This window comes from Vidua chalybeata, chromosome 1 (genome assembly GCF_026979565.1).
Source record: "Vidua chalybeata isolate OUT-0048 chromosome 1, bVidCha1 merged haplotype, whole genome shotgun sequence".
NCBI lineage: Eukaryota > Metazoa > Chordata > Aves > Passeriformes > Viduidae > Vidua > Vidua chalybeata.
In genome coordinates this window covers 57,737,950-57,763,936 of record NC_071530.1, presented here as the reverse complement: position 1 = coordinate 57,763,936, position 25,987 = coordinate 57,737,950, and the positions used below count along the sequence as shown (strand labels likewise).

The following is a 25,987-nucleotide window of genomic DNA, read 5'->3' as shown; positions in this document are numbered from 1 at the left end:
GTACACTTCAGAAAAACTGGCTGTGGTTAGTGTACTTAGCATGCTTGACATCGTAATAATTTCTCTTTACTTATATGGTTATAGACATTCCAGTGCTACTGTCTTTTCCTCAACAGTGACACCTGCACTCATTGTCACTGAAAGAACTGTTCACTAATCTCCTTTTAGAGTATGCTACAGATTCAGGAGGTTACAAATGAATGCAGAAACCATGTGAATAGCACAGTAGAACAGCATTTCCTTAGCATATGACATAAGCCAGCTGGAAGCAAAACTTTACCAAAATAATAGGGGGATGTTTATTCAAAATGGGAATACATTTATTTGGATAAAAATTGTTTAGCTGCCTCCTTAGGTAGGAGGGTGATCTTTTTTGGAAACTGTCACGAACTAAGAAGTTCTCTTTCCTCTCTTACACTACTTCAGCAATCAGAGGGAGCAGATTTAGTAATTAAACATGCTCAAAATGTTTCAAAGTGAGTTGACTAAATGAATTTCTAAACTTCACAACACCATATCAGAATCAAGACCTGGTTGTGCATTCTCCTCTGTACAGTCTAGCACTGTACAGTAAATAAAGCACTGCTCTAATGGTAGTATTTTCCATAACAGAAGAAACTATTTTTTTTTTTAAACTCTTGTTCACGATACCAACAATTTTCATAAAGAGCACAGTCTTGCCTTGCTTTTCAAGGCTTTTAGTGATAGAAGTAGTAACTCATTTTCATAAGCTGTTCATGACTCCTTCTTTAGAGACATTCCTCACAATAGATATTAATATTTTAAAGTAATGCATTGCATTGCTGTATCTCAAAGTATTTTGACAGAATGAGTAAATGTTACATTGTCAAAGTATTTTGACAGAAAGTATTTCTGCTGTATCTCAAAGTATTTGACAGAATGAGTAAATATTATATTAGCCTAACAGGACCAACAGCGACCAATAATGGCACAGAAATCACTTGCAGTAAAATTCAATTAATGGAGAAAACTGGAAGTGAAGTTTAGATACCTCTCATCAAGTATCTAAGGATTAAGATATACAGGAATTGCATAGATCTTTCCTTTTCCAGCAAATTTTGATTTTCATATGGAAATGTTGGCCATATCTCCTACATGTTCCACTATACTTCATGAGTTGTCATGAGAACTCATGCTTCTGAGAATAAATGAAATATTTATATTAGCTAGTAAATTATAATTCTTGAAGTGGTAACTACTGAAGTCCTACTTACACCATAAGTCTACCTTTTAGAAAGCGCAATGAAAGTCTGAGGGAAGTCTCTTAAATTTTCCTTTTTTTATTATTTAGCCTATGATGATTTGGGCACTTCAGTAACCATCCATATGAATACCACTTTGTAAAAAGGTTTTCTGTGATCCAGAAGTCACTTACATCTTTTTGAAACAGCCACATTTTTCTGAGATAATTTTGTAGTATGAACAGAAGGCTACTCCACAGTGAAAACCAACTTTAATTTTGAACCATCTACTATGCAACTATTAACCTGAGAACAGAATATCTGCTGAGTAAAGAGTCCTCCCAAAAGGAAAATAACAATATGTAGAAGAATTTTTCACCATTTATTTGAGAAAGAGCAAGTGCACCATGAAAGAACACATGAGCATTCTTGCTTTGAAAGAAAAAGGAGAGAATAAATCCCTATCTGGAATAGGGAAAAAAGTTTCAAAAGACTCTTCAAAGAGTCTCTCAGCTAATTCTGTGGGAGACTCAAGAAGAGGGAGATGAATCTGTGGAATAAAAAGGAGATATTTAATTAAACTCCTCAAACTCTGTGTATGCATATGCGTGTTACATATGTCTACTGCTAGAATTATTTGCTCACCCCTTCATGGTGTTATTGTATTGCACAGTTCAAGTTGCCTTCCAAAAGTAAATTGAGACCAAAAAAAATGCACTGGAGAAATAAATAAGAGAGAGAGAGACAGACATTTGGTTGTAACAGCTGCTGGAGGTTCCAGCCTCTAGGCAGCCCATAAAGATTAGCTGTATTGGAAGTCTGCCTCTGATAACACCCTCACACAAGTAACCATGCCAGAATTCATTCTCTGGCAGGGAGTGTAACCGACTAAGGATCTTAAAGCTCAGAATGTTGATACTGAAATACTATAATAGGTAGAATGCATGATACAAGATTCATTGACAGTGACAAAAAATAATTTTGGAAACATGCTTTCATGAGCCTGATATTTGTATTCTGGCTGACCTGTAATCTCATTATGGATTGAAAGAATAACATTGTTTTAAAGTTTGCAGCATAAAATGATCTTTGAACCATTTTGTGTTGCATCAAGTAAAATAGTTTTCTGGCAGTTCTATAAATAGAAAGTGATGGTGAAACCTGAAGAGCACTACGCAGTAGTATGGTAAATAATGTAGGAATGACCTAAAATGAAAATCCTTGATATTTCAGCAGTTCTGAATGCCTTAGTACCTTTTCAGTGTTCCTTAGTTTTAACAGCAAGTCTCACAATCTTTCCTGGAATTATGGGACATAATGCATTATACAGATATATATAAAATATATATGTATATATGTGTATAGGTAAAGAGGTACATATTAAAATGAAAGGACTAGAAAATGGCACACATTTGAGAAACCTAGAGAGAAAGACTAGTATTTTGTTGCAATTGGGGGAAAAATAGTAATTAAGTGGAAACAGGTTGTGGAGGAAAGGAACTCTTACCTCAGGAGACAATCTGCCCTACTTTCTTTTCTCACATTTTAAAATCTATGAATCTTTTACTTGCTTTATCACTTTCCTGATTCCCTGCAGGCCAGAGCTGACAGCTAAGCCTGTTTTATCTTAAACTGTTCAAAGCATGTCAGAAAATGACTTACCCTGCTGAGCCTGAAAGTAGCAGGAACCCACCTACTTGTTACCCCTAGACCAGGTGATCACTGTTACTTGAGTGAAATCATAATGATAGTCCCAGAACAATTAGCAGATTGTTACAATATATGGTCTTTTACTGCTTCCAGTTGAAATCCAGAAACTGAGTTGACTTTTTTTGTATTGTCTGTAGGGGTAATTATTTAGGTCTTGAGCCACTCTGATATCAGCACAAAAAGATAGCTCTTCACCCTGTGTTATTACCAGCTGTTTTGTATATGGACAGTGTCAAGTAGTTGCACTGTCTGTAACTGTCAGCTCTGTTCATTCTGTGGGCTCTCTTCACTGTATTTGAATACAACCTTTAAAAATCCTTTCTATTTTTATACCATTGCACTTGAAGAATTAGGTTTAAAATATACTGTTGTCACAACACTTTGACATGATAAAATGCAAGGATAAGGTGAGTGTGGTCATATTCATGTCTCCAAAAACAGGATTCCATTGGAATTTCTACAGCCATTTCATTTTAGTAGATGTTAACTTGTGATAAAAAAAATGATACACCTCAAACAGTTCTCTGTGATCAAAATAAAGCAGAATGGGAATTGCAGACTGTTTATGCTCAGCCTGTATCATGAAATAATGTGCTCATGTACTGCATTTCATCTTCAAAGTTTTACTATCTGTATTGTCATCTGAAGTAGCATGTAAGTAAGTGGTATATGAGATTGTGAGGTTAAAATTCATCTGAATGCAGATGAACCTGCATTTTGCCATTCTCGGGAGGAAGCTATAACACCATTCTTCACTGCTTTTAGCTCTTGTGAGGTAATTGTTTCTTTTTTGATAACTGAGGGGAAAAGTAACACTAATGGTAGGCGCAGCTCCTTTTATTGTGACAGGTTATCTTTGGATTTTGTGTCTGTGAAAATGTTCACGGGGAATTTGTTGTTGATGTCCTGTTAACCAATAACAACCAGGTTTGAAGGTAAAAATTAGAGGACTTGTGAATCCATGAAGGTCTATAAAACTGACCCAGAATGAGTCTTTCAATTCTTCCCATTATTCAGAGGTAGGATGTTTATTACCTTTAGTTCTGCACATCAGAAATTTCCTGCTTATTTTTGCAGAGTAGAACATATCCCAAAGTCCAAAAACATCAGGGATGTCATTTTGGATCTTTGTTTACCATATTGGCTTACCATGAAGCCTTCAACCTTTGACGTGTTAGGAAGCATTCTCTACAACAATATCAGTGGTTTTATTTTTCTTAAAATTTGATTATATTGTTGGCACACTTTGACTCATTATACTGTGCAAACAAAAGAAATGGCCTACTGTGCAAACAAGAAATGGTTGGGGTACCTAGGCACATGTTTTTTGCAGTCACAGGTTCGTCAGTCCTTGTCTTCTCCACTATTGTCAATATTATCAATATTATTATACAATAATATCTTTACTTTACAAAGGAATAGGAAAATTCAATTTTAGTTTTCAGGGTATATTTGAACAAATACTGATGATATTGCTCTCCTTATTAGATGGACAGATCTGCTAATGGGCTGATGAAAGAAATTATGTTGAATGAAGATGACAAGCTAAAAGAAATTAACTCCAGCAGATGCAAAATTCTGTATTATGCAATATTGCTTGTCCAGATTGGTGATAGCTGCTGTAATTATTTCACTGCATGAAGGGGTAACAGTGATGTGGCTAGCAAGGCAGAGTTTTCAACAAGTTTTTTAATATAACTTTGATGAGCAGAAATGTAAAATAAAAATCTGTATTTTAAAATATTCATTTATTTTTCTGTCTTTCTTACAGCTTGTGGCCAATGCAATCCTTTTTGTCAGTGTAAATTTGTATGGGGTCTTTGTGAGGATTTTGACAGAAAGGGCTCAGAGGAAGGCATTCCTTCAGGCCAGGAACTGCATTGAGGACAGGCTGAGACTGGAGGATGAAAATGAAAAACAGGTCAGTTTCTAAGCCTTATTTATTTGTCTATGTTTCTCCTGAGATGGCTGTAGTTATGTGAACCACAGGTTAGGACATTGTTTCCAAATATATGCTGGGACATGTGTGCATTTCCATTACATAAGAAGTGCGGCCTTCCCCCATCTGCTTCAGGTCTTCCTCCTCAGAGGTTGCACACTCTTCACTCTTCATCTGCAGAGCTCAGAGAAGGTACAGGCTGACTCCACAGCTACTGTCAGCTCCAGCGCCAGAAGGAATCTGTTTTAGGGCTGAGTCAAAGCCAACATACTTCTGCAATATAAGATTGTGGTTATTTATCTGTATGGATGTTTTTGGGTGTGTGTTAGATGCACTGTAAATGCTTTTTTTCTCTCTGAGTGTTCTATAACTTATTTGCCTTCATGACACTGATAAAAAAGTCAACATTTTGGGCACAAGGAGCTGCACTGGTAACTGAGTAAGTATAATTGATAACAAGAATGAATATATTATATTTTTGTACAACTAATAATAACTGAGATAGCAATCAGTAGCTCTTCTCGAAAATCACCTCAGTTATTTGATAGTTTATTTCATATAATTTTATCAGTCAGCCTTCCAATCATATTTGGAAACAATAGACAAAGAAAATGTTTTATTGCGGACCTTACTGTTGTTACTCACAGATCTTGATGCGATTTTGATTTTCCCTTTTTTTTCCCCTCTATATGTACTTTGTATTCTTCACACATATATTTGTAGCTCTGTCACCTATTGTATTAGTAGCTAGTTTTCCCGGTATTTTTCCATGGCCTTTCCCTAAGCAGAAAGACAAAACAAATTTCAGAGCTCCAAGCCCTGGGGATACAAGGCTCCATGCTATCTTGGTTCTTCCTAGGAAACAAGGCTCAGAACAACTCTTTGAGATATATCTCATGGACAAAGTATAACTAGTGCTGAAGGGAAGAAGAAGGGGCTTGGACTAGCAGGGGGAATTGCATCCCCACTTGTCCTCCTAATCGGTGTTTTTTTATCAATTATGCTAATTTTCTGAACCTATAAAAATGTACTTACCTGCCGAGCAGCGGGGGCTTTTAGCCTCTCGGCATGAAGCTCGGATAGCTGGTACATCTGAGGGTCCACCAGAAGAACGGGAGGGACCCCGTTCTGCTCTCAACCCTCGGGCTGCTAAAATCCTGCTCATTTATTGAAGGGTCGCAGAAGGGGCAGACAGGGAGACCACGAAGCAGAAGGGAGGTAGATTCCGAGAGCCCCGAGGGGCAGGGTGAGGGATCTCTTAACTGTGTAAGGGTAGGAGGGTTTAGCATACGAGGGAACAATTGGGAAAAGGCTAAAGGGAGGGGAGATATAACATTAACCAGTGGGGAAAAGGGAAAGGAGTGTTCTTGGTGGAAGAACCAAAGGGAAAACATGGAACAGAGGAGATTCTAGGCTAAGGGGCAGACTTGAACGATAACTGACAGGACAGGGGGAGGGTACAATTCTCTTACAAAAGGGGGTGGGGAACTCATACAACTGCTGTTTCCCATGGCAACCCTAGACTGCCTTCCCCAACCCCTCCTCCTACATCTCCCCCGTTTTTATTTATTAAATAAGCATTTCCCAATGTTTTAATCAACATACGTTTAAACAAAAATAAAGCAAGCGAAATAATGAACATTATCAGAAAGATCCAAAAGTGTCCCCTGAGGATGATAGTAACCCACCCTGGGACACCCCATTGAGATAGCAGTTCATTCACAGGGTCTACAGTTGAGGTCTCAGTCTTGATGTTGTCAACTTGCTCTCGGATCTGCTGGATATTAGCTTGGATGGATGTGCTCTTTGATGCCAGATTGAAGCAGCACATTCCTTCAAAGTCCTCACAGCTGTGGCCATGGGCGAGCAGTAAGAAGTCAATAGCAGCCCTATTTTGCAGTGTGGCGTGCCTGGTGACTTCTTCGTCCGCTAGCAGGTCGGAAAGGGCAGCGGACGTGGCGTTGGCCTGCTTACTGAGCCAACACTCAAGGTGAGAAAGCTCACTGAGGGCCTTTGCTGCGGCATAGCACAGTAAAAATATGGATACCACGACTCTCTTCATCTTTCCCCAGTTGTAAATTTTTGAATCACAATTTTCGTCAAATTGGTTATAGGATCTCTTTTTGCAAGCCAATTTGTTTTCATTTTTCTAATTTAAAATTTGGGTTTTGTTTGGTGTCAGTGTGGTAAGTTGGCCAAGGCTGCAGGGATTTGGGAGGGAATCCCTACCCACACCCTGTAGCCGCAGATGAGAAAAACCCCCCTGGGGAGCACCCTGAGAACTGAGGAGGACCTAGATATGATGGTTGAGGTGTAATTGCATCAATTTGCTGCATGGTATCTCCAGTCGTGGGGAGATACATTGTGTCTTTTTACTTCTTCGGTACCAGCAGGGTGGAGTTTAGCCATTTGATCCCAGTCTTTCTGGGAGGGCTGGTACCTAAACCTGACACAATATGTTGCCTGAGAGGAGCCCAATAGGTCTAATTCTTGGGGCTCCTGTGGTGCATATGGCAGAATCCTCGTCTACTCATCCCAGGTGTCCACAGGATTAGGTTTTTTTCCTGCATATGGATAGTCGTTTGGCGACAGGGGGACTCCTACCAGGCACGTGGATAACGGATTGTCCACACTTCCCATGGCCATGCAGAAGTTGTCCTGCTTCAAGGACTTCGCCAGCATGACCCATATGTTTTCTCTCCTGACCGGTGACAGCCAGGTGATGGCAATCAGGAGCATCAGATGTTTCAGAGGTGTCCTCAAGGCGGCAGTCATCCTCAGCGTCTTGTGATAAAAGAAAGCATAACTTGAATGATAAATTTTCCTCAGTGGTCCCTCCCCAACCTCCCCCGTTTTTATTTATTAAATAAGCACCAAATAAAATTAGAGAAAAGGGATAAGGATTGAGGGAAAGGGGAGGTTAGGGGAAAGGAAAGGGCACAGGGGGCGATGGGATAATTGGGTATGTAGAGTTCAGTGGGGGAAAGTATCTTTGGGTAATCATGACACGTGTGATGATATTGGGAGGAACAGTCTTTCTTCTCCTCCTCTTCCAGGCAGTGGAAACTCTGTCCAGCAATGAGGTATTCTCAGTGGTTTGCACCAGGGACACGTTGTCTTGCTGAGCTGGCACCTCTACGAAGGGCTTGACATATTTCCCCGGAATCCATCTTGGTCCTTTATCTGTAGAAACACAGGCATACCCTCTCACCCAGGTTATTAGAGGGAAAGGGCCCTGGATAGCTTTGGATTCCGGGTCCTTTATCAAGACTGGTGGCCGTTCAGTGACTTGCGCTCTGGTGTTATTGTGAAAATGGCGGATAATAGGAGGGTCAGGCTCCCTTTCTGAGCAGTTTAAAAAATTCAGGACATACAGGGCCTTACATAACCTTTCGGCTAGGCTCACTGTAATGTCCGGGTTATGTTGTTGTTCAAGGAGCCTTTTTAGATTTCTATGGGCCCTCTCTATTATCGCCTGTCCTGTAGGATTGTGGGGAATTCCGGTGGTATGGGAAATTCCCCACTGTTGCGCAAACTCACCGAAGCGCTTTGATGCATAGCATGGGCCATTATCAGTCTTTATGTGAGATGGAACTCCCAACGTAGAGAATGCCATGAAAAGATGTTTAATGGCATCCCTGTTTTTTTCGCCTGCATGGACGGAGGCAAACACTGCGCCGGAAAATGTGTCAATCGAGACATGTATGTATTTCATCCGGCCAAACGGCTCGAAGTGTGTTACATCTGTCTGCCAGATCTCTAGCGCTCCCAACCCTCAGGGATTTGTCCCCGTAACGAGGGAAGGGAGAGCGAAAGACTGGCAGCTCGGGCAGGTAGAAACAATGGCTCTTGCCTGTGCTATCAAGATCTTAAATTGTCGCACAAGAGCCGGGGCATTCTGATGGTAAAATGCATGGCTGAGCCGCGCTTGCCGGAGTATGTCTGGTAACGTGGTTGAAGTCGTTGCAGATATTTGTGTTGACATGACTAGGAGGTCCACTCTCTGATTACCTTCAGTGATCTCTCCAGGTAAATCGATGTGTGCCCTTACGTGCATGATATGATAAGGTTGCTCTCTGTGGGAGAGTAGCCAAATGAGATCAGAGAGTAAGCTGTATAAATTTTTGTTTGAAACTTCTTTGAGGAGGGCACCTTTGGCCCTTTCTGCTACCCTAGTGACATAGGCCGAATCAGTGACCACATTCAGAGGCTGTTGAAATTTTTTGAATGCTCTCACGACTGCGGCAAGTTCCGCAATCTGAGGGGAACCCTCAACCAGTTGGACATCAGACTCCCACTTCTGACTCTTCAGGTCCTTCCAAGTGATCACCGATTTGTGGGATCTGCCCGACCCATTGGTGAACACCGTGAGAGCACCTGGAATTGGTGTTTTACTTTTAAACATTCTTGGGGCCAAATGCAAGGTATCCTTAAACAATTTATGCTTAGGATAGTGAACCGAAATTTGTCTGGGGTAGCTGTCCAAAACAATGAGCAAATTTTCATTAGTTTGCAACAACAAGTCTAACTGATCTAATGTAACAGGTAAGTAAATGCACACAGGGTCACACCCCGCGAGGGTTCGGAGGTGGTGTCATGCCTTCATTATTAAAGTGGCTATCAATTCTGCAGGGGTCGTGATCATCCTAGAGGGGTGGTGTGGTAGGAAGAGCCACTCTAAGATGACCAGGGGATCAGATGCTCTGCTATCCCACTGGAAGAGAAGTCCATGGAGGTGGGGGCACTTACCCAACACCGCAGGTTCACGGGAAGGGTCCGGACCACGCGGTGTGCCTGGCGAGACTTCAGAGCAGCAGCAACCCGTCCCAGGGCTTCCTGCGCGGCAGGTGTCAGCTCGCGCGGTGAGGTGAGGTCTCCATCGCCTCGAAGCAGGCAGAAGAGGGGTGACAGCTCCTCCGTCGTCAGTCCCAGGAGAGGGCGGATCCAGGTGATCATTCCGCACAGCTGCTGAAGGTCTCGCAGAGTCTTCGGATCCTTGGTCCGAAATCTTCGGATTAATGGTCAATGTCTGTGGCGTCACTGTCCTTCCCATGATGAGGAATCCGAGATACCTCCATGGTGCTGAGAGTTGGATCTTCTCTTCTGCTATCTCGAGCCCTGCAGCTTTGATAGCCTTAATAGTCTTGTCCAGTGTTGCCTTTAGGTATGTCGAGTCGGAAGCACAAACTAGCACATCATCCATGTAATGCAGGATGATGGCCTCAGGGAAAAGCCGGCGCACAGGTGATAAAATCTGCGCTACAAAAGTCTGACAGAGCACAGGGGAATTTTTCATCCCCTGAGGCAGGGAGGTCCAATGATATCTTTTAAAAGGTTCAGCCCTATTCAATGATGGTACAGAAAAGGCGAACCTGGGAGCATCCCCGGGGTAGAGAGGAATGTTAAAAAAGCAGTCTTTGATGTCTATCTACTACATCTAGCTGCCAATGTCTAACTACTGCTAGCTGCCAGTCTCTGGGGAGCATAGAAGGTGACGGAAGCCTGGTTGAATGGGGCCCATATCTTCTATCACATCATTAACCCTTCGCAGGTCTTGGAGCAGGCGCCACCTGTCTGTGCCAGGTTTTCTAATTACAAAGACAGGGGTATTCCAAGGGCTGGTAGAAGGTGTTAAATGCCCAAGTTTCACCTGCTCCTCTACTAATTTATGAAGCGCACTCAATTTTTCTGATGGAAGGGGCCACTGATCCACCCAGACCGGTGTGTTGGTTTTCCAGGTCGGGGTGGGGAAGTGCGCTCTGCAGTGGCCCACACTAAAAATCCCACAAAGGACTAGGGATGTCGAGGCGGGCTCCCCATTTGGATAAAACATCCCTTCCTAATAATAGTATGTTTGAAGAGACAACAAAAGGTCTCACCATTGCCAATTGTCCTTCCTGACCTTCCACGCATACAAGATTCTTGCTCCTCAGAGAGTGGACCGCTCCGCCCACACCGGAGATCCTGCCGCAAGGGGGCACAAGTTCCCAGTCACTGGGCCACCTCGCCTGGGGGATGATGGTCACGTCAGCTCCTGTGTCTGCCATGAGCCGCATCTGCACCGACTTTCCCTGGAAAGAAAGTTTGGCATCAATTAATGGTCTTTCTTTACATACATTTTGGGTGAAGAAAACATGTCTCTCTGTGTCCGGGTCATCGTGGGTGTCCAGTATGTAAAGCAAAGCAAAAGGATCTCCTTTCCTTAAAGTAAATGGTGGTGGTTACAAATGACAGAGACGGTGATCTCCTCTCCTGGTGGAAAACACACTACCTCAGGTAAGATGGTGATTTCATTCAGCATGTTGAAGGAGTCTTCTAAGATGAGCACGGTGGTGTCCCAACAGTCGTGGAGGGGGCCCAGGAACCCAGCAGGAACTCTCGTCAGGTCCTCATCCTGGAGTGAGATGGTGATGCTGCTGCGGAGGACCCGACGATTGCCCTGATTTAGGGTACCTGTCTGGTGGAAGAGGCGGAGTCCGTCCTCGTGGCTGCGTTGAACTGCTGGACTTGGCTGCGCGGCCACTCGTCCTCCCTGATGGTCGGGAGGCTGGGATGCTGAGAAGGGCCACTTGGTGTCGTCGCTCGGCCCCTCCTCGTGCTTCGCCACCATTTTCCCGCTGGCTGGTACCCTTGTCGCTGTAGATGAAACTGGTGATCTTGATAAAATGGGTTCCTAGGATATGGTCTTGGGGAGGGTAAGATAGGTTGTTGAATCTGTGGCCAGTGGGGACAGTTCACCTGGATGTGACCCAGCTGACCACAGTTAAAACAGCGCGTATTTTGTAAGTTTATCGTGGCCTCTCCCACCCCTTTGCTGACAGCCAGGGCCACTGTGTGCTCCATTGACATTGCTTTTGTGCAAGCCTCCACCATCTGAGAGATGGTGGGCTCAGGGTCCTGAGGTAGTGCACGGAGAATCTTTTTTGTTTTCGAATTAGAATTAGAAATGGCCATCTTTCGTAGAAGCTCTGCACAAGCTTCTACGTTGTCTATTTGTCTCTCAATGGCCTCTTTCAGTCTATCGACAAAAGTAATAAAAGTCTCCTCAGGCCCTTGCATGATGGAAGAAAAGTTTTGGAGGGGGATCTTACCGTCCAGTATCTTCAGGAGTGCCTCCTTTCCCGCTGTTGCTATGTCCTGAAACAGCTCCTGTGCTAGTAGAATTTGGTTCTCCGGACTGCTGAACTCCCCTTCTCCAGCAAGGGCCTCATCCCCCTCTCCCACCACCTCTGCGAGATCATACTTGCGCAGGAGTGGTTTCAACAGTTTTTTCCAATGAATCTCCCAGAGGTCACATTCGGTGGGAGAAAACAGTGCCTTAGCAATATACCTTAAATCATGGGGGATTAGCAAACGTCCAGCAAATGTTAAGTCCAGCACATTTTTAAAGAAAGGCGAGTTTCTGCCGTAATCTTTGGCGGCCTTCCTTAACTCCTTCACCTCAGCGTATGGAATTTGCTCCCACTTTGGCTCCCTCCCCCGCCGGAGGATGACCGGTGCCGCAAAGCTGCCCAAGTCCCGCGCCAATTCCAAATCCCCATCCTTAATTGCCTCCTCTCTGATCTTTGCCCAACCCCCCCCGACTTGTTGGTAGGCTGGGGGCTGCCACTCTCCTCATCCTCTTCCGAGGATGAAGCAGGCCAGGTTAGGGCGTGGTGCCTCTCCCTGGCCGATGGGTCCCGGAGACAGTGGGCCCGGCAGGCCAACATGGCCTGCTTCCGGCCAGGCTTCCTCCCGGTTCCGGTAGCATGGGAACCGGCAGTGGCAGGAGAGGAGGAGGCGTGTCCCAACCCACCCACTGGGGCGTGACTTTCTGGTAGGGGGGTTCCCACCCACAGGGGCTGGGCCCACTTAGGGGCTGGTCCCACCCACAGGGGGCCCACCCAGGGGTGTGGTCAGAGGGAAGGAGGGAACGGGTCCCGACGCAGGGGCACACTCAACGGAGGGGGAGGAGGAGGTGGGGGCGAGACGGCGGGAATTTTCTGGGGTGAAGGAGAAGGAGGGGCACCATCTTGGGGCTGGTCTTTTTTCGCCACAAGGCAGGCGCCATTTTGTCCCATTTGTTCAGTTAAGTCCTCTAAAGAGCAACAGGGTTTCAAACTGGGATTAGGGTCTCTGGGGTGGAGGGAACAGGAATGGTGTGTGTTGGGGTGGCCAGTCCCAACACATGAATGGGACAGGGAGGATCGGGAAGCAGCAGAGAGACTGCAGCAGCCCTGTGCCGAGGTATGGCAGGATCTGTCTCCCGATCTGCCCTTAGGGGAAGAGAGAATAGGATTGAGGGGGGAGGAACACGAGGTAGGTGAACTGGGGACCCAACTCTCCCCCTTCTTTTTTAACAAATTAAGAATGGAATGAAACAGCGGAAAAAAACGACCGACTGAAATCCTCCCCTGAACTTGTAAATCGTAAATCTTTCTCCCAACTCTTCCCCAGAAATCAAGCACCGAAACATCTTCCTGTGTAGTAGCAGGAAAATGTTCGAAAATAAATTTAACAAAAGGCTTTAAATCCCTCTTATTAAAAGAAATGTTCCCCAAAACAAGGTGGGACTTAACTTGGATATAAAACTCCTGTTGAGCTGGAGACAGGGGGTTGCCCATTATATCAGGTCTCACAGCTAAATCACCCTCTTCGAAAAGGATAAAAAAATCAAAAAAAACCAAAAAAGCGAGGTGAAGCCTGGTCAGGCGTAAGAAAAAGTGAGATAAACGTACCTCTGAAGGACTCAGGCATAAAATGGGGATATCATAGAGGGGTCTGGTGGAACTTCTGCTGGTCCGAGGGCTTCACTGCTGCTGCGCAGCTCGAAGGTCCATCGGTTATCAGCAGAACCCAGGAGACAGAAGCCTTCCGGACTGAAAGGGCGACCGTCTCTGGAACTGGTCCCGAACGCCGCTTGCAATCCTGGAGAAGGCTGGTCACAGAGCAGGCAATCTCCAGGAGCTGGTCGAAGACTGGACCCGCTGGTGTCCAGTCTGTTTGGGGGCCAATTGCCGAGCAGCGGGGGCTTTTAGCCTCTCGGCATGAAGCTCGGATAGCTGGTACATCTGAGGGTCCACCAGAAGAATGGGAGGGACACTCGGGCTGCTAAAATCCTGTTCATTAATTGAAGGGTCGCAGAAGGGGCAGACAGGGAGACCACGAAGCAGAAGGGAGGTAGATTCCGAGAGCCCCGAGGGGCGAGGTGAGGGATCTTTTAACTGCGTAAGGGTAGGAGGGTTTAGCATACGAGGGAACAATTGGGAAAAGGCTAAAGGGAGGGGAGATATAACATTAACCAGTGGGGAAAAGGGAAAGGAGTGTTCTTGGTAGAAGAACCAAAGGGAAAACATGGAACAGAGAAGATTCTAGGCTAAGGGGCAGACTTGAACGATAACTGACAGGACAGGGGGAGGGTACAATTCTCTTACAAAAGGGGGTGGGGAACTCATACAACTGCTGTTTCCCATGGCAACCCTAGACTGCCTTCCCCAGCCCCTCCCCCTACACTTACCCCTGGGGAGGGATGGGCTTTTGGGGTCATCTTTCCATAACTGCCTCTGAAGGCCTTTAAATAAAGTTCCCCTTTTATATTACCTCCTTACTAAAATTATCTCAAGTTCCGTTTCCAGGTTGGGAAAAAGACAACAATCTTTGTCTTTTATAGCTTAAACCTGTCATAGCTTAAACCTGCTATGATCTGTTGGTTTGTAAGGTTTGGACTAGCTTTTTCTTTCTGTATAGGTGATAACAGAGAGTGACACTGGAATACCTCTGTGGTGTGGTGGTTTCTTACCAAACAAGGTGGCAGGGTCCTCAAATCTTGTGTACCTCACACAATTTTACTGCCTCTCATTTACAATTTCTTTAGCAAGTATATTCCTATGCGTGGAGTAACACAGGTCCATAAGTACTTTCTGTTATGAATTAAGTGAATATGTTGTTTGTGAGCTGAACATACTCTGTAATAGGTAGACATCTCTTTGAATACTACATGTCTTTGCTAGCTATGTAAAAATGGCATTAGGATCAAAGCCTTTAGATTTAATTCTGGTATTTTGTAATCCAAAGCTGCAGATTTTTTAAAGGCATAAAGGTGTCATAAGTGAATTTCCATGGGATTTAAACAAGCCTGCCATTTCTGTCTTTGAAAACGTACTTCTGGGATCCAGCATGAGAACAAAATGGATTTTTTTTGTGTTTCTCTTGTTAACACATTAGCAACCTGTCTTATTTTATATATTATCCATGTATATAGAAACACAACAAAAGCAATAACATTACACATAAATGTCATTGTTGTTGACAGTATACATAGATAATCCTGCAAATGTTTTTCCAATGCAGTGTACAGGTCAGGGAAGAGAATAAACTTTTCTCTTACACTTGTGAAATTAATTTAATGCATTGCAGTGTAAAACTCAGCGCAGTTGTGAAATATGCTAATTAGCTGTCACAAGTACCACCAAAATACTTTCTGTGGCTGTTCTCACACTATATTAGCATAGCTCTAGAACCAGAGTGAAAGTTAAGACACAATTACAGGCTACAAAATTATTCTGCAGTAGTTGTGGCATAACATACTCTGAGTTTCCAGCTGGCAGTGCTCAAGAGTGTTTTGAGAGGAGAAGAAATGCTGCTGACCTAGTTCAATTTTTATGATCAGTCCTGTATTTTTGTTCTCTGAAGTATCAATGTTACATGTTAAAAAGGACTGAATGTTTTCATCAGTCTTTCTTGTCTCATCCAAATGCTCTTCCCTAGAAAACATAGCCCTTTAACACTGAGAATTGTAACCCAAAATGGTAAAATTATTCTCTGATATTTCTGTGCAAGTCTCTTACTGGAAAGGAAAGAACATGGTCTTGACTTTTGAACAGACACAGCTTTCTGGAGTTAAAGTGTTGACTGTGTGAGACAGACACCACAGATGAAACAGTAAGTGAGATTTCTTCCTCTGTGTCCTACTTATGGGATGTATTTGTAGTAATAGCCCTACAGGATAACTTTGATAAAACTATTTTTGTGAGCAAGAGTAAATATCTTCTGTTGGCGCATTTTTGGATTCATGCAAACAGCCTTGGAAGTGTTGCTGGGGAGAAAGGGAGCAGACAGATTCTGGTTATTTTAAAATTCAGTGTAATGCTCACCCTCTTATCTGTGGTCACAATGAATAACTGGCCTTCATGGCAGTATCATCCATTTGTTGCATTGCTGAATGTTAGATTGAAATTCCACCAAAACCAAATGCCAAGAACCAAGTTTTAGATAATGAGCAAATAGTTACAATCATCCACTTGGGATAAACTTTTTCTCTTGTTATCTATAAATCTCAGCAGCAAGCCATCCTCTGCAGAGAAAACAACTAAGAATAATTAATTATTGTGAGGTGGGTCCCTTTCCCTGGAATTCTGTTTTTTCTATTCATACTCAGTAAGAGCATGTGAGCATTTCCCCTCACTCCCACTGCACCATCTCTATGTGTCCACTTCCTTAATTCCAGATCATCCTTTGCCTGTACAGCAAAAAAAAGCATTGTCACTCAGCTCCCTGAAGGACTCCTGGTCTTCAGACACCCCAACTGTTCTTCCAGCAGTACTTCACCCCTTCTCAAGTAAGAAAGAAAGGAGCAAGCAGGGATGGGGAATGGGGGATGTATTCAACACAGAAAAAGAAGGAGTCTGCTGCTGATGGAACAAATTTCTATCTGACTAAAAGGGGATATAAGTAAGGAAGATGTGGCTCACCATGTATTAATTGCAGATGTAGTAGCTCCTGAAGTGGAGCTGTGTTCCAAGGAAGAGATATGATTGTTCTTCTGAGGCCATCGTAATTTGAAAAGCAACTGGACCACTGTCTTTAAAGACCTGCAGACTCTCATTTTCCAAGTGTCTCTTTCAGCATCTTTATAGTTTTGTTGTCCCCACAGTTTTGTGGTCATCACTCTAACTGGGTACTAATTAATATTCTAAGCATGTGCTGTGTGAAACAACTTCCTTTTATTTGTCATAGACTTGTTGTGTGATGAATTGATTTTGTGCTTTTCAGCTCTTGTTTTGTTTTTGATTATTACATTGGTAATCATCCTACAGTAACCTGTTTCATGCCACTCACAACACTGTAGACTTTTATAACCCTACTCATCTCTCTTTCCAAGCTGAAGACCTGTCGTCTCTTTAGTCTCTTGATGTATGGAAGCTATATCCTAGCCCAGTCTTGCCAGTCTTGTAATGAATCTTAATCACATTCCCTCCTTTTCTTGCCCTGCCAATAAGAATATTTGTATGCATATTCATGCACTAAATTTGGGGATAAAACACATAATTTTTCTTGGTGAAATGCACTTGTTGTAGCACAGGTTGATATGGAAAGTGCCTGTTGCTTTTATATAAGGCAGGCCAGTGAAACATTTGACTTCATGCAAACCTTCAAAGCCCACAAAACTACCTGAAGTATCCTCAATATCTTATCTTAAATATTATTTAATTTCATAAGTACATGTAAGTATGTTTGCAAAATAAAGCCTTCTTTCAAGCCATTTGTTTAGATCTTTCCTTCCCTCCTAAATCGTACTTTTGTACTTCCTCACAATTAGAATTGACAACGGAAAATCAACTGTAAAATAGAAAAGTATCCACAACAGGGGAATTGTTATCTTAAAAACTAATTGTGAAATCCAATCTAGTTTTTCAAACCTTTAGGACTGGAGAAATGTATTTATTGGTGGCACCTGTCTTTCAAGAAATAGTTGTGTACTTCATTACAATGCAATTTTAATTTTTTTGGAGTTAATTTTTATCAATTTAATATAAGAAACTGAAAGAAGCACTTAAAAATGACTGGGAATTAGGAAGCATGGGGCTGAGACAGCCAGCTCTTTGTCTAGCTTCAGGACCACAAGACTGCCACTCCAGCTTGACTAATCAGATTTGCTGAAGCATTGTTCAAAACCATGCTACTGCAGTAATGCTGGTTCTGGAAGACAGACTAGAACTTTGGTGATGGTCTGCAGTTCCTCCATACATGTTCACCAGACAATGTGTAGCTAGCTAAATTTTCCTTATGCAATGCTGAATTGTGTGTGCAAATATCTGCAGGCATATGTGTCTGCATTCCAAGTGTCTTCTACAATTTAGGGCAATATCCTTAATGTCGCATGTAGTAACTGGGACACCACTAAGTCAGAGATTTGATTAATAACTATTCATAGAAATGGAAAAGGTATCACCAAAAGATACCATGACTCTCACTGCACAGTACTTTGAACTACTGCTTAGGGTGTCTTGCTTTCAAATTCTCTACTGCATTCAGATTCCCCTTTAAAACAATTTGATCTAGACATTTCGCATTTTGGATGTGTGTACTGCCTCTTGTATATCTGAGTAAAAAGATGACTCCTACAGAAACCCTCCAGTGGTTTTGTCTGTTGTGTTTAAATTCAAGCCCTTATGAAGAAAGGGGAAAAATTACATTAACTTTGAATAAAGCAAATCATGTTGGATTTTGTTTTGGTAGTGGATAACAGTTTGCTGAGGTTTTTAGCCTTTCAATTCAGCAACCAAACTATGGAATTAGTTATTTGCACAGCCCCAGGCAGAAGTAATTTCTAGAGTGCCTGACAATATGCTTCTCAGGTTCTCCTCACGTTTCCCATACTTTTTATTCTCAGAATCTTGCATCTTTTTTCTTCAGTGCAGAAGAATATATGTAATTTATCATTAATGCAGGCCTTGTCTCCATAACCGTTCATACTGGCAGAATGCATTAGTGAATCACCCTGCAGCAAAAATTTCACATGGATCATGTGTGGATGCAAAACCATATTTTTGTCAAATTATCTAGTGTGCATCAGGGAAGTGATACTGATTTTGCACAAAGTGTAAGGTGTGTGATGATACTTGATCCTCTGCAAAAGCTAGCCAGTGTGTTATTTGAGAAACATAGGTGGACTAAATTTAGCTAGCAGCGTGAGCCTGTACAATATTACCACTATGTTCTATGTTACAGGGCATCTTAAAATTGTATCTATTCCATCATCAGATTACAGTCTTACAATGGAAATTCTATCTTCAAAAAATCTGTTTGTTCTTTACTAGGATCAGGCAAAACAGGAAATAAGCAGTGTTGCAATTTCAGGCTGTCAGTTTGAACTACTGGACTTCAGGCCCATTGTCTCTTAGCCAAATCAGAGATTAGAAATTGTCTTGGTATCTGCTTTGTTTGCCCCATTTGGCTGCTTAGAGCCTTATACAGAAAAAAAATACATGGCATCCCTGGTCCATCTTCCACTTTTCTCAGGTAAAAAGAGATATGGAGGCACATTTCTCTCTCCCACACAGCAATAATTGCCCAGAAGCTTTCTACTGACCAACACCTGTTAGTCTCCAGTCCTGCAATAATCATGCATGTGTCTATCCTTCATAGAGCAAATAATAAAATTGAGGGCTACTCAGATGAAATTAAAAACTCCAGGTGAAAGGCTTCAGCTTCAACCTGAAGTCTTTAGGAGTTACTTGTAACCTCCTGCAAGGAAAGGTATAGCAAAAAAATAAATGTGTTTTAATTTTAGAGATCTATTGCACCTCTTCGTTTGCAGAATAAACATCTCATCTGAATCCAATTAGTGCAAGAAACTACACTGCTTGGCATACCACCAGGACTCCTCTTACCTGACTTTGGCCAAGTAAAAGTGAGATTTGTAAGCTAACCCTTTAATGTACAGGCAGTAATCCCTAATAGTAACAGGCACATCCAAGAGTAGTCCAACCCTTCCATCCTGAACTCTTTGTTAAACACAAGATGACGTTTTATTTTGGGAGCAGTTACAAGAGGATACCTCAACTTAGGGCTGCACAGCTGTAGAATAAGAGAGAGATGCACCTTGCTACTAGGCTTGCAATTCCAAAGTGTAGAAACATATAGTAAAATGGGTAACATACAATAAAAATACACAATTGTAAATCATATAAAGTTCATATATTTTAGTTGCCTTGTAATTTTATTACTCTAGCTGCATGCCTTTATTTTACAAAATGAAACTTAACAGAAGTCTATAAAAACATTTTAAAAAATCACATGTAAGAACAGGCTAGATCTATTACTATAACTATTTGGTTGAACTTTATTTCATCCCCTGAAAGTTTTCTGATGTTAGTAAATGTTGTGGTTCAACCCTAAGCACAGCTAAGCACCATATAGCTTCTCCCTCCCTCTCTCCCTCCATGGTGGGATAGGGGAGAGAATAGAAAGAACAAAGGTGAGAAAACTCATGGGTTGAGATAAAGACACTTTTTTTTTGCTAAAGCAAAAGCTGTGCATGCAAGCAAAACAAAACAAGAAATTAAGTCACTGCTTCCCATTGGCAGGTTGGTGTTCAGCCATTCTTGGGAAAGCAGAGTTTCATCACATGTGAAGGTCACTTGAGAAGGCAAATTCCTAGACTCTGAATATCATCATCCCCCTTCCTCTTTTTTTCCACCTGTTTATATGCTGAGCATGACACCATATGTTATGGAAAATCCCTTTGGTTAGTTGGGGTCAGGTGTCCCAGCTCTGTCCCCTTCCAGATTCTTGTGCATATAAAGCCTCCTCACTGGCAGGATGGTGTGAGAGGCAGAAAATCCCTTGGCTCTGAGTAAACTCTGATCAGCAGTAACTGAAACATCCCTGTGTTATCAACACTGTTGTCAGCACAAATCCAAACCAGAGCATGCTAATAGCCACTGTGAGGAAAATTAACTCAATTAATTCTGTGTAAAAAAAAAAGCAAATTAAATATGTAAATTAAATTGGTTATCAGCAATTCCACTTTATGTCATAAGATATCAAAAATTTATAGATTTATAAATTTAAATGCCTCTTTATAAAGATTTATTATAGATTTATAAAGGTAAAAAGAGGGTGCATTAACTTTGTTTTCCAGTACTCATTCTCAGGCTAAGCAGGAAGATGTCTTGGACTGTTGTTTGTTGCAGCCTGTTTTTTTTTTACATATGTATGCATGTTAGACAGTCATGCCACCCATGTTAAGCTCTTATATGTAGTGTATGCTAGCTTACTTTGAATAGAATAGATAAACTTTTGAGTGGGAGTATTGACCTGCTAGAGAATAGGAAGGATCTGGACAGGCTGCATTGATGGATTAAAGTTCAAGAAGGCCAAGTGCTAGGAACTGACCTTGCAGTGCTATAGACTTGGGAGAGAGTGGTTGAAAAGCTGTCTGGTGAAAAAGACCTGGGCTTGCTGGTCAGCAGCTGAACATGGGCCAGATTGTGCCCAAGAGGCCAAAAACGGCAGTGGCATTCTGGCTTCTATCAGTAAAAGTGTGGCCAGCAGGACTGGGGACGTGATTGTCCCCAGGTACTGGGCACTGGTCAGGCCACTTTTTGAATACTGTGTTCAGTTTTGGGCCTCTCACTACAAGAAAGATATTGAGGGGCTGGAGCATGTCCAGAGAAGGGCAGTCCAGCTGGGGAAGGGTCTGGAGAGTAAGTCCTGTGAGGAGGTGTTGAGAGAGCTGGGGTTGTTTATCCTGGAGAAAAGGAGGTTCGGAGGGATCTTATTGATCTCTACAACTGCATGAAAGGAGGTTGTAGCCAGGTGGGGATCAGTCTCTTCTCCCAGGTAATAAGTGACAAGAGAACATGGCCTCAAACTCCACCAAGGGAGGTTCAGATTGGACCTTAGGAAGAATTTCTTCACGGAAAGGGCTGTCAAGCATAGGAATGGGCTGCCCAGGAAGGAGGTGGAGTCTGTCACTGGATGTGTTCAAACAAACATATCGTATGTGGCAGTCAGTGCCATGATCTTGTTGACAAGGGGATGTCTGGCCAGAGGATGAACTTGATCTCAGAGGCCTTTTCCAATCTAGATGATTCTGCAATATATTGATAACTTAAAAATTGGTGGTTATATAATTCTAAACCTGTTAAAACTTCAGGTGCTAGGATATTTGGAATAAATAATGGAAAATTTATAATATGTTCTCTTTCAAGCAACTGTCAATCAAATATGCTAGTGTTTGACCCCGAATTTTTCAGTTTATTTTTCCTGCTTGCATTGTGTAGCCTCAATTAGAGAGAATGAAGGAGGAGGGGTGAACAGGTTCACACAAACCTGTCCTTATTAGATGACTAAAGACATACAACCATACAGTCTTAAGCAGATAACAGTTTTCAGCAGATAACATCATGGATGACAGTTGCCAAGGCAAATTATAATAATTAGGCACACTGGCTATAGTGCATCAGATTCTGAAGTTCAATTGCAAGACAAATCATTCAAAAGAGTTTCTTAGAGCTGATTTCTAAATTTAGGGTAATATCCATGACAGAACTGTGGTGTGAACACTAATACATTTTAGTAGGATGCCAGAGTGTGAAGTAAAGCAACCTCAATAGTGAATAAGAATTTTCTTCCCTTGTTGTAGGTTGGGTTGATTTAGTTAGGGGTTTCAATAATGATAGTTAGGTTTGTTCCTTGTACTTCCCTATTTTTCCCCTCACAGTGGTTTGCTCCAAGTTGTTTACCCTGAAAGTTCCTGCCACTCAGATCCACAGTTACATGTCAATCTTCTCACCTCTCCCTGTTTTTACCTTATTTGGTTCTGTCAGTCAGGGGTTGTCACTCCCTGTTGGGGTGTCAATCTTGTAACCACTCCCAGCTTCTTTATGAAAGTTCTGCATCAATCACCCCACCTTAGCCTTTCTATTCGTCCCAGAACACTGTACCCACCTCTGTTATCTTACCATTGGTTGTTATTATCAATGTCGTTTCCCTATCGTTTGTCCCCATTGGGCAAGCCAGGTTTCCACCCCTGTCCACTCATCCTCTACTTAATCTGTTGTTGTTCTTTGTTCTCCAGCATTTTGCATTGCAATGCTCTGAGAGCATTTTGTTCCAACCACGCATGGGGGAATAAAAGTTCTTAGGGCTCGCAAACAAAGTGCTCTTCTCTTGTCCCTTCATCTCCTCTCAGCGTGTGAAGCCACCAAAGCTGCATTACCCACACCGCAGTGCTCAGCATTACCAGGGAGGCAGACGACATTACCCTGGAATGCCCACACACACATGGCAGCCACCCGGCCTTACACAGGCAGTGCTAGCCAGCGCTTCTCGACTGCTTGAGGTCATGGCAGGTAGCCGCCGCATTCCCTCACCAGCAGGAATTCACAGAAAACTTTAAAATGTCATTAGAAAACTCCTCTTACATGTATTTTTATTGTTGTTCACAAAATTGTTTTCACTTCTAGAACAGTCTTGACCGTCGTAAAAAACTTAGCTAATATATTTCACACATTTGACACTTTTCCTGTGCCAGTCTTCAAACACAGGGTGGTTCCACCATAGACCATAAACTGTTTTGTCACCTAGGTGTCACACGTTTCATGTCACAGCAGCTGGCACTGCCACACACTTAAGCACAGATTATCTCCTTGAACAGAATACTGAGCTGGGAACTTTTCTTTCATTCCAATATATGAAAGTATATGCTGCTGGCACACATGTTTTTATGGATTTTTTGCCTGTTTCCTTTGGCCAGCTGTCTATAGAGGAAACGAGCTAGACTACACCCCATTAACTGGCAAAATAAATACATTCTAAGGTAGTATTTTTGTCAGGTTTGCCATTCTAAATGAACTTCTGTCTGTCATGTGATTTAAATTCTTTCCAAAGTTTCTGTTCCCCATCACCTCTTCAATACAAACTTATTTAATTTGGAGTTTAGCTCCCCTTCATCCACATTTGATTAGGAATTTCCCAGTATGACAAGGAAATAATGAACTAAATTTGAGTCACACTTGCTATTTTAGTGGATGAATACACTCTTTGCTTCCTTAGCATATTACTGATTGGTCCTTGTTCTACTCTGGAAGGCAATGAGATTTTCTCTTATGGGTTAGGCTCACTTTCCTGCTCTGTAAAGAGACAAAATGAGGCAAAGGACAAAAACTTTTAGGTTTCTCTAATCTAAATTAGAAAAACATCTAGATTTTTCAAAGAAAACCATATTTATATCTTAGTCTTTGGAGATTCAGACATCTATTCCATTTTACTGTTTTATGTTATGATTTTCTTTCCTATTGCTATACTAAAGGCATTTACGGTCTTTGAAAAAGGAAATGCTAACTGCTTGCCACTGAATATGTCTTTCTTAGGTTCTAAAATTACTTTTATTGACTTCAGGTTCTGGGGTTTTTTCATTCCTTAGTTTGCTTGCACCGACTAGTGGGCTCAGTATCTATCAATAGCAATCAAAAAGCTTATCTTTACTGAAGATTTCATGCTTTTTCTGCCACCAGCACAGATCTGTACTAAAAAAGAGCACGTGCTAATATTGAGTCGCTACCGCAACTGTAAATGAAAGTGTGTGATGCTGTATCAGACAGTAGCAGTGGTGTGAAGCGCTGGTACTAGCACAGCACTGTGTCCTCAAAGTTCCACTGATTCTGGACTCTCAGCTGCAGATTGTGTTGGCTCCAGCAGCAAGAACAGGAGACTGAAGATGTTAGTGGCCTTTCTCTCGCTGCTTCCCTATGTTGGCTCCATTTCTCAGCCAGATGCCAGAGGAGACCACAGAGATTTGCTACATATCTATGTAGAGTTGGTGGAGATATGTGGGTTTTGGAGAAGGAGTGTGGGGAAGGAGAATGTCATAACTCATGTGTTGCAGTAGAGACCCACAAGTCATCCACAACAGCCAATCTTTATTCTTCACAGGTCATATTTATATAATTTTCTAAAGGCATTGTGTTTAATTCTAATTGGTTAGTTACTTACGGCAATTCAGTTCATTGGTTAGTAGTTGCTAGTGTATGTGTCTGTCAAAACTTTCCTTTCTAATGATGTTTACATTATTTTTTGTGGATACAGAATCAGTCTCACAGTTAGAAGACTCTATTTTTACAGGTGCATATTCCTTTCTCACGGGAACTTTTTAGGCTAGCTGTTAGCTGTACTTAGCCAAAGTAGAAGACCTGAGCCATGATTTTACAAGGGTAACAAGGTTCTTATTTTATAAGGCTTTACCTATATGCAACACTCATGGGATGGAGGAAGATCAGAGAATGACACAGTCCCAGAACTAAATTGAGCTGTAACATGTAGCATCAAGAAAAATTCCACTAGCTGGGGGCTGGAGCATTAATAAGAGTAGAAGAGGGGGATGTGTTCGTGTTGCTGAAGGTTGAGCTCTCTGGCATTCCCTTCCTGAGGAATACATCCTTGCCTAATCAAGATATTCAATGTTACATTGGTGGAACAAATGTAATAGACGTTTGTTCTGTGGCTGTGGAATGGAAAGATGTGCTGTTGTAACTGTAGAGGAAACTTAGTACACCATGGGTAAGCCAATAAAAATCTGTCTGCTCTTCCATTTATGATGGAAGGGGTAGCATTGGTAAAGCTGATGCTGTTTGTGAGTCCATCTGCCTAATATTTTGGAAAAGAAATACAGTAACAGGGTTGTTGTCCCAGTCCTGTTCATGATGGAACACAGGACAGTGTGTGGCACTTAAGCCTCTAGCAAACCTGAGCTCACAGATGTCCCATCTGCAGGCCAGCTTAGGAATTGCATTATCCCTTCTGTGTTCCTTCTGATTGTGACATTAGCAGATGATTAGTGCTCTTTGTGATATTTTTTAAGACCTCTCTTTATTTGAATCAGAAAATACTTTCAGTGAATAAATTATAATTTTTGAATTTGTGCTTTAAGTGTGCCTTTTTTTGTTTTTAACAAAAATAGTATATACTCAAACTACCTGTGCATACAGTCAGTACAACCATGAAGGGATCTTTTCACTGGATGATGAAAACTAGCCTTCCTGACTCTGCAGGACAAGGGGCAAAATGTTTTCTTTCCACATAGGAAGATTTAGAAAAGTATGTTCAGTGGCTCTTCTGTGCCACACAAAGTTTCATCTTCACTGATATACTCTAAAGAACCTACTTATTAAAATCCTACTGAAGCCTGATTGAAACAAAGATATTTGTTAAGCTAACACTGCTGGAGTTGAGAAATACCTGTCCCTGGCAATGAACTCCAGAAATGCTTTTCCTTCTTTCCTTCCAAGCATAAGGAAGCTTTCAAGTTATCTGCTCTAGAGTATGGTCTGATTATATCTGTATGGCTACTTTCCTGCACTAAAAGGAGGCA

The 25,987-nt window shown here is 42.2% G+C and overlaps 1 protein-coding gene across 1 annotated transcript in view; it reads left to right on the top strand.

Moving 5' to 3' along the window:
• Window positions 1-25,987, top strand: part of ADCY1 (adenylate cyclase 1) — a 162,655-nt gene that overhangs the window by 40,273 nt on the left and 96,395 nt on the right. The window contains exon 2 of the mRNA XM_053952726.1: window positions 4,684-4,833. Coding sequence (XP_053808701.1) covers window positions 4,684-4,833 — 150 coding nt within the window. The remainder of the gene's footprint in view (window positions 1-4,683; window positions 4,834-25,987) is intronic.